Source organism: Limulus polyphemus, unplaced genomic scaffold (assembly GCF_000517525.1).
Source record: "Limulus polyphemus unplaced genomic scaffold, Limulus_polyphemus-2.1.2 Scaffold5694, whole genome shotgun sequence".
Classification (NCBI taxonomy): domain Eukaryota; kingdom Metazoa; phylum Arthropoda; class Merostomata; order Xiphosura; family Limulidae; genus Limulus; species Limulus polyphemus.
In genome coordinates, this window is record NW_013671304.1 from 50,267 (window position 1) to 59,449 (window position 9,183).

General features: G+C 32.3%; 1 protein-coding gene across 1 annotated transcript in view; it reads left to right on the forward strand.

Moving 5' to 3' along the window:
* LOC111083004 (pregnancy zone protein-like) overlaps window positions 1–5,697 on the forward strand; it is a 22,784-nt gene extending 17,087 nt beyond the window's left edge. Inside the window, exons 15-20 of the mRNA XM_022401419.1 lie at window positions 909–1,121; window positions 1,257–1,375; window positions 3,024–3,114; window positions 3,548–3,622; window positions 4,750–4,852; window positions 5,200–5,697. Of these exons, the coding sequence (XP_022257127.1) occupies window positions 909–1,121; window positions 1,257–1,375; window positions 3,024–3,114; window positions 3,548–3,622; window positions 4,750–4,852; window positions 5,200–5,264 (666 nt within the window). The 3' untranslated portion in view covers window positions 5,265–5,697. The remainder of the gene's footprint in view (window positions 1–908; window positions 1,122–1,256; window positions 1,376–3,023; window positions 3,115–3,547; window positions 3,623–4,749; window positions 4,853–5,199) is intronic.
* The last annotated feature ends 3,486 nt before the right edge of the window (window positions 5,698–9,183 follow it).

The window sequence follows — 9,183 nt, forward strand, 5'->3', positions numbered from 1 at the left end:
AGCTGTAGTTTGATTTTCCGCCTCTCGTTTCCATTTTTCTTCTTTTTTTTTCTATCCCACTTCTGACACCAATTTGTTACGTCTCCGACGAAACTTAAGCGACACAAGTCTTTACTTAATAAAACTGGTTTATTCTTTCCGAATATAACTTTACCGATACACTCAACTTCAACAATCGCGCTAAACAAACGCTATAACGACGAACGTCAATAATAGTTCTGACTGCAGTTCAATTACTCACTATCTACACAGACATTACCTTGTCACGTTGTCCCCCTCTTTTATATACAGGACCACCCTATATCCAGCAAGAACTAGAACATTCGCCAAAGTACAGGATAATTCTAGAAAGTAGAGAGCGTGAGAATCACATGATCTCGATGACGCAACACCATGTAGTTTTATTAAATAAAGTTATGTTCACATGTGTGTTTTTGTCTGACCATGTAAAATGTTTCCAAATAGATCATGATTTATCAAGCTAACACAAAATGCTTGCAAGAAAGCATAGCTTAAATGCTGTGCATGAAAACTATACAATAGGACATGGAAAGTACCACTAAATGTTTTACAGCTTGCATCCAGTAATAAATATAACAATTTGGTTTTAGTTGAAGTTATGTAAACTTATCATTGTAGACATTTTATTATCTTTACAGTTAAATATTCAATAAGGCACTTTTTTTTGAATAACGACTCTCAAGATTATTCAAAGAAATATTCATAAGTTTCTTTAGCAAAAAGCACTTTAGTACTGATAGTTTGGTGAAATTTATTTGAAACTATCAAACGAAGGTAATTGTTTTCATAATGTCTTTCACATTTATAAGAAATAGTTATTTCTTTAATGTTAACACATAGTAAAGGTGTTTTGTTTTAGTCTGCTTTATCTAATTTTCGTATTTTAGGATACTGTTATTGCTTTACAAGCTATGGCCAAGTTTGCTACATTTATTTACAAAGATGAGTTAAACTTGGAAGTAGGAGTTGAAACTAGTGGATTTCAAAAGAAGATCATGCTTACAAAAGATAACAGTATCTTAATGCAGACTTTCCGTCTACCAACTGTCCCCAGTCCAGTGGATTTTAAGGCTACAGGAAGTGGTTGTGGTCTTGTACAAGTGAGTACCTTTTATAAATGATACATTATTTTTTCTTATTATTCCATACTAGCTTTTACATACTGCACTAGACATAAAAATTCATCCATTTTCACAGCACGATGACATGCATGTTATAATTTGAATGTTTTCTAGACATCCCTTCGTTACAATGTTAACACACCACCTCCAAGAGAAGGATTTCATCTGGACATTACTGCAAAGAAGGGACTGTACCGTGACTGTAATAATGCTCGCATTGCTACCTGTGTAAAGTAAGTAATCATTTTGCATTTTTTTAAATCTAGTGACTCAACTTAAACATTGGAGTAAATAACTGTATACTCCTTATGCATGTAATTACACAGCCTTAAACAAATGTTTGCAAAAGTTCAGATTTTTCATCAGTAAACAACAATGTAACATCCTGGAAGCTTTTTATCTGGACATGACTTGAGCAAAACAATCTAAGTGATTAGATATAAGAATTTTACATACCACTTAACTGCATCTAACTAACAGAGAAAAGGTAAATTTTATGTTTCCCTAATAAACTCACTTAAATTTACTACCTCCACAACATCCGAAGGCAACCCATTCCAAGGGCCAACCACCCTGATAGAGAAATAAGACAGTCTTATCTGAAGATGACTCCTACCTTGCCAAAATTTATAATTGTGTCCCCCTACTTCTAGTATTCTCACTTTTAAGTATGAAAAAAAATGATGCATCAACACTTTACAATCTTAAACACCTCAATCAGTTCCCCCCCTCCCCCAACTCTTCTTTTTTTTTCAAGAGAAAACAGTTTAAGAGATTTCAACCACTCCTTGTATGACAACCCCTCCATCCCAGGCACCATTCTAGTAATTCTTCTCTGAACCCTTTCCAATAATTCAATGTCTTTCCTAAGGTAAGTAGCCCAAGAATGAACACATTACTCCAAATATAACCTAACCAATGAAATACAATGAAATTGTATACAACCTATACAAAGAAATTATAAATTATTTAGACTTCTATTCAATAGTTTTATAGATACAACCTAAAATCGTATTTGCCCTACCACTAGCAACAGCACACTGCTTGTATGGCTTTAGAGACTAATCGACTATTACACCAAGATCCCTTTCCTTCACAATGGTATTAAGGTTATTTCCATCCAAATTATACAAATAATTGAAATTATGATAACCCACATGCATTATCTTCCATTTATTATACTTAAAACCCCTCTGCCATTTACTTGCCCAACTCACTAAATGATCTAAATCCTTTTGTAAATCAGCAGCATCCTCTTCACAGCTAGCAACACCCAAGACCTTAATATCATCTGCAAATTTAAGTACTTTATTGACTATCCCTTCATCTATGTAATTGATGTAAACCAAAAAAAAGCAAAGGTCCTAAGACTGATCCCTGAGGTACCTCACTTGTAACATTAATTCAGTTTGACTGAACTAAATTTGTAACAATCCTCTGCTTTTTTCCATCCAGCTACTCTTCTATGCAATTTGCTAACTTATCCACCACACCTATAGTGATAATTGTTTTACAAGCCTTTTATGTGGCACCTTGTCAAATGCTTTCAGAAAATCCAGATACACCAAATCTACACTCTTACCCTCATCTACATAAGCAGTAACCTTTTCAAAGAATGTCAAAAGAATCATAAGGCAAGATTATCCTTAGTGAAATCATGTTGACTATCCAATATTTTGTATGTTTGAAAATGCTTCAGATATATCTAAGTTTAGACAAAAGTAAAGTAAATATCAACCTTCATTTACGTTTTGAAACTACAAAAATCAATTATTGGGTATAACTTTTAAAGGAAATGCTAAGTATGTAGCATAATTATATTGATTTTAAAGTCTAATTTGTGGTAAATAATTTGCTGCTAATCAATAACATTGTTTTCAGGTATGATGGTAAAGGTGGTGTATCAAACATGGCCGTACTGGAGATGAAGATGGTTTCTGGATGGATACCTGATGAAGAAAGCATTAAAAACGTGAGATGTGTTTGATCTATGGCATTTTAGACTTTGAGAGTGTAATTTATTACTAGTAAGTTTTTATATATTTTTAAGTTATATATTTTTTAATTTCTCCATTTGTGAAACTTGTGCATTACTACATGTGATATTTATGATATGTATAAGAGTTTACATGATAACAATGAAATAGCACAGTTTAAAGTATTTTTAATTATATTTGTAGTATAATTTTTGCCTCCCAGAGACTCAGGAGTAAGCTTCTAGACTTATGATGCAAAAATTTGGATCTTGAAACTTGTGGCTTTTCACTCAGGAACAAATAAACCAAATTTATTTTCTTTGTTAATTTGTAATGTGTACTTGTTTTTTAAATCTGTCTTCAGTAAGTTTAGTACAAAGCACTAATAGTAGTCTCCATTTACATTTTTTCTGTGGTTTTATTCTTTAGATTGTGGATAGAGCTGAGCTAAATTTACGTCGTTATGAGGTGGATGGAAATCAACTAAACTTGTACTTTTCAGAGGTAAAATTGGGTTAAATTAGCACAAACTTTCTTTTGTTTGGTAAGTTAAGTATTTATTAATACAAGAGGTAAAGTAAACAAAAATTGTTACAGAATATGTGACCAGTTAGAATCTCAGTGGATGATAATTCATATCATTTCTTTTGTGATTTACTATATTAGTGATTTCTGATACACTGAATGAATCTGCTTTAGTTAGAGTTTTCAGAAGCTCCATTCAAGAGTTAGGAATGACTGAAATAGCAAAAACAAAAACTTGTTATAAGCAGTTATTTGATAAAACTATTACTGCTATTTTACAATGTGTTTCTTTTAAAGTAGGGCTGAGTGCAAAATCTAACAAAACTAACAGATTTTTTCACTGAATGATTATTGTTATTATTTTTACTTATCTTTGAAAAAAAACTGAAATTTAAGCAGGAAACTGTTAATGAAGATACATTGACTTAATTACATTGGCAAAATTACTAACTTTTAATTTTGCATAGCAAGAAGGCATTTTTAATAAAATGCATAAAAAAATCAGAACTATGCTTTTTTAGAAATTGGATAGTGTTTCTGAACTTAATGAAAACGCAATTTGAATTTAAATAAAATTAGAGAAGAAAAAACCTGACTAGAAATCATGATCTTAAATATAAATCTCTAATTTCAAAATAGTTTACAAAGGTAGAAAGATGTTTTAGTTTCACAGTATTAAATGTGTACTCTTATTATATTTCCTTAACATTCTAGTAATATTAGTTTAGTTTTAGAAAAAAAAAATCACAATCTTTAAATCTGGTGTATAATAAGTTTTAAGATATGTTGAGGAGGAGTGTGTTAGATACAATAAGCTACTATTAAAGTGTTAAGAGACATTGAACATAAATATATTGGTGATTTGGTAAATTGAAACAACTTTAAGTGCTTGCTATTAATTTTGGTTCAGAATGATCTGAGTGAGACTGTTTTTCAGATAAGAAAAGTAAACTATAGATATCTACTTTGTTGGTTTACGTGAATAGCATGATTGTTATGTAATTTAAACATCTAAATTTCATTTTCTATATATTTGTATCATGTTATATCATTAACAATATAATCATGTATCATCTCACTACTTTTGTTAATGTGTTATTTTGCAGCTTACAGAGCAGAAGCAGTGCTTTAACTTTTGGCTTGAGCAAGATATTGAGGTCCAAGAAACGAAACCAGCTACCATCCGGTTGTACGATTATTATGAACTAGGTATGAGAAAGTTAAGTTCTTCATAAATATTTATTTTTGATTTTAAAGCTGTAAAGAGATATTATTATTATTTGAACAGATATAATAAAATGTAACTATTTATGTAATCTTTGCTGGACCTGTAAGGTACAAAGTATAGCCAGGAGCTCTACACTAATTACTGAGCACACTAACTTTCTCTAATGAACAGTTTATTTTGACATGCTTATTCTGAAATGTTATGTTGAGCTAAGGTTTGTTATGGATTTGTTCAAAAGATTTCTTATGTGTGACAGTGACTTACTGACTGAAATTGGTTCTCAATTTCCAAAGCAGCATTTACTTATTGTTCTTGTTACTTTTTTCAGAACAAGAAGTTGTAACCTCTTACTCCATCGATGAGAACTGTGAAAAGCTTCCTCCTCTTCCATGAGATTGTAATACCAGTAGGTGAACAAAGGTTGTTGCACAGTTGTGTGTTTTTGTTCGGATCTGTTTGCGAATTTATTAATAAAAGTATATCCTTCCTAAATTGGGTGAAGATGCAATAACTTTCTGAAGAATTCATTATTAATCTTAAAAAGTAATGTAACGATTTTATTAACATGTAACAGTTTTAGTTTTGATAACTTTAATGAACTGCTTGCTGAAAGAAAAGGAGACAATGTTTTCACTTCTATACTCTGTTCTTCTTTAGGTTGTCAGGAAGAACTTGGTATAGAAACTGAAACATTGTCTCTTTTTCTTTCAACAGGCAGTTGCAATCCGTTCAAATTCCTAAAACTAATATGTCTACTTTGCCTAAAATTCCACCAAAACAACATGTAATATTATTTTTACTATTTGTTATGAAGCTTGCTATGTATTTTTACTTATCCTGCTCATACATCTCTTTATTATAAGGTTCTGTCAAATCTGTTGAGGAAAACAGTTTTCTAAAAGTAGCACCAAATTAATTAGTTATAATAATAATAATAAAAACCTGTTCAAGTTTAGTACACAAAGTAATACTTAAAGGAAATAGTGTCTTAATATTAATTTACTCAACTATTTCATGAACAGGAGAATACAATTTAACTTTTAAGGCAAATTAAATACCTAGGTAAAAATCTCTTTAAGGTACCAATTATTTTATATTGGTTGTTATCAGTGGTATAGCAATAGGTGAGGTAATTGTCTCAGGCATTTCATATTTTGAATATTAGAATTGAGGAAATAAAAATATTTTGAAACACTGGAAAAATTTTAATGGGGTGGAGTTAATAAAACGTTTTGTCACTGCTTGTTATTACAGGGGCATGGAAGATAAGAAAAAAATTGTCCAAACATCAAAATAAATGTTGCAATCATACAAAATAGTGATAATTATTAGCTTTATTATTCCTGATGCCTCCTGGTGAGCCAACTGTAAGTTTACGATTATTTGTGGTAGACAGAGCATAGATAGCCCATTGTGCAGCATTGATGCTGTGCTTCGAAACAATAACGGTACTCCAGATAAATTTTTTTTTTAATTTCTCAACCTAAAGATTAATCAATTAAAATATTAAAGTATTTTTCACACCTCTTTCAATCATGAGATAATATAAGGAATTTTTAAACTTTAATTGATGAAACTGCTGCATTGACAAATTTTGATATATGGATCTAGTTGCAATGAATTAAATGTTTTATAGATCTACTCTAGTTTTGAAAAAAAATCATGCTAGGTTGTCTGAAATTGTATAACCAAAACTCAAATATTAAAAAGCTTTTACAATAAAAATTCATCATTTATTAATTCCAATTTAAAATATCATTAATAAAATCCTTTTCTGTTATAAAATAACAGAAGTACAACAACTACCTTTGGTATACTCTATACCAATCAAACTTTTTATTATTGAATTTAACCAAGTTCTCTTAATTTTGACTTAGTTATGAAAAAACGATTAAATGTGATGCTATAAACACAGTAAAATTCATCTTTATTTCACAGCCCAGTGATTAAGCCACTCGACTCCAAATCTTAGGGTCACGACTTCAAATTCCCATCATCAAACATGCTCACCCTTTCAGTCATGGTAGCTTTATAATTTGATGGTCAGTCCCACTTTTCATTGGTAAAAGAGTAGCCCAAGAGTTGGCAGTGGGTGATGTTGACTAGCTGCCTTCCCTCTTGTCTATCACTATTAAATTAGCAACAGCTAGTGCGGCTAGCCCTCATATAGCTTTGCTCAAAAATTCAAAAGGAACCAGTCAGCCATGGGGCAGGAAGAGGTAGTGCTAATCAAGTTGCTTTATCTCAAGTAGGTCAGCTGATATAAAAAAAAAACCAGCATCAACACTGTTGACATCCCTCACTGGATGACACTTTCATAGATGGCCAGACCAAGTTTTCCAACCCACCTTTAGTTGCAAAAGCTGATTTGTGTACACTGCTACTATTTACACTGTAAAGCATATCAGCAGCAGACTGGAATAATATCTTGGTTGTAAAAGGGCCCCTAGTGAGTCTATGCAACATCATTGGGTGTTAAGAAATATCATGACTGTAACTGAAGTTTTTACATGGCAACATGGTATGAAATTGTAGCTGCAACGACTCTTCCAAAAACACAGTTCTCAAGTATACCAGCTCCATACTACAGGAAGCTGTAACAGGTAATGCCACATCTGCAGATGCCATATGATGGTTTGGCTTGCCTTTAGTGGCTGCTAGCTAAACAGCAAATGTATTTCAAACCTGCTTCACAGTCTGCACTGATGATGTGGATATAGAGGTGTCGTGACCAAAGGAAGTACAGAAGAAATGTATGTTATAGCTATGGGCAGTTTGATTATTTTTTTGCTTTGGTGTCTTTTCCCTGTACCGACACAGGGACTTAAACACTATTGGAATTGGCTGGGATGTTTGCTATCTGAGTACTAAGTTTGTGAAAGTAGTAATAGTGGACGTTGGCTCAATCATCAGCATTTTAAGCTATAGATTTCATACAGATGCTATCTGCTAGTATAGCTTTTTATCAGGTGAATTTTAGTTCTGTGATGAGGTTATAAAAACTGTTCACCAACGTATGCTCAAGAGCCATGGACTCTCTTGAGTGTATGTAGACAATGTCATTACTATTTTGTATAATTCACAGGTAGCGTTTAATGGTGAACTTTGACCAGTCTCAAGTAGCACTTCCAGTTTATGTAGTGGTTATAGCAATGGCTGAAACACACTGAAAAACCAAGCTACACTTTCTCACACAGTTTTATATCTCAGAGCGCCATATATTCTGGTTATGTTTTAATTATGAAAGAATAACTTTGGAGATACCAGCGGGAAGGATAACTGTTACAGTCCACGAATGACAAGAAACTTGTAGGTTTATCTAATGTTACTCTGGTCACACTGCACTGAAGTACGAATACACGTTTACAAGTTCACCTGATACTACTGATTGAATTTTTTTTTTTTTTAGATAATCACAGTTCAGATCAGCAGCACAGATAGAAAGGTTAAAGGTTATGTTACAGTCCTGGGTATAGAGAAAACCCCAAACAAAAGAAAAAATCTGGAAGCACTAAGAATCAATAAATTAAAACCTAACATTAATAAAACATCAGAGCGTCATTATATTTATATTAAATTAATTATATTTAGCATCAAAGGAAACCAGTATCATAAACGTTTTTGACTGGATGTATTTACACTTCGAATGTACTTGTACCATAAATGTTGTGCGTGATCATGTCTCACTGTTAGAGACGAAACGTTGTACGAAAATAAATCCGCTATTTCACAATATAGTCGAAATACCCTTTAGGTCCAAACGACTTGGAAATCTCGAGTCTCATGGTACCCTGTGGTCCAGGTTGCACGTGCACTGACGGTCATGGATGGTGTCATTTATGACGTTTAGTTTTTAATGAATTTGTTACGTCAAATACCTGTACATGTGACATCTGGGTAAAATATAGCTTTGATTATTGTTATTTACCAAATTTAGCTGTTTTTCTTATGTTCATACCCTGTTGCTCTGTCCAAGTCAGGGCACAGAATTACACGTGTAGTTTCTTTTGTATTTGGTGTCAAGCGATGCAACGTTTCCTTGAACTATGAGTGAACTGAAATTTCCAAACAGAAACCTGTTTACGTTAGAACTTGTGAAATAATTTCAATTGAAGTCAAGCTTTCTCATTGTTAGGAAATTCTATTTGTTTTGTATATTCACGCAAAGTTACACAATAATTATCTGTGTTAGTATCCTTAATTTTAAAATGATAGACTAGAGGGAATGTAGCCTGTCAACAGTACTCATTTACAACCCTTAGGCTACATTGATAAAACCGAGATTTAACCGCCACTATTATAACGCATCAAG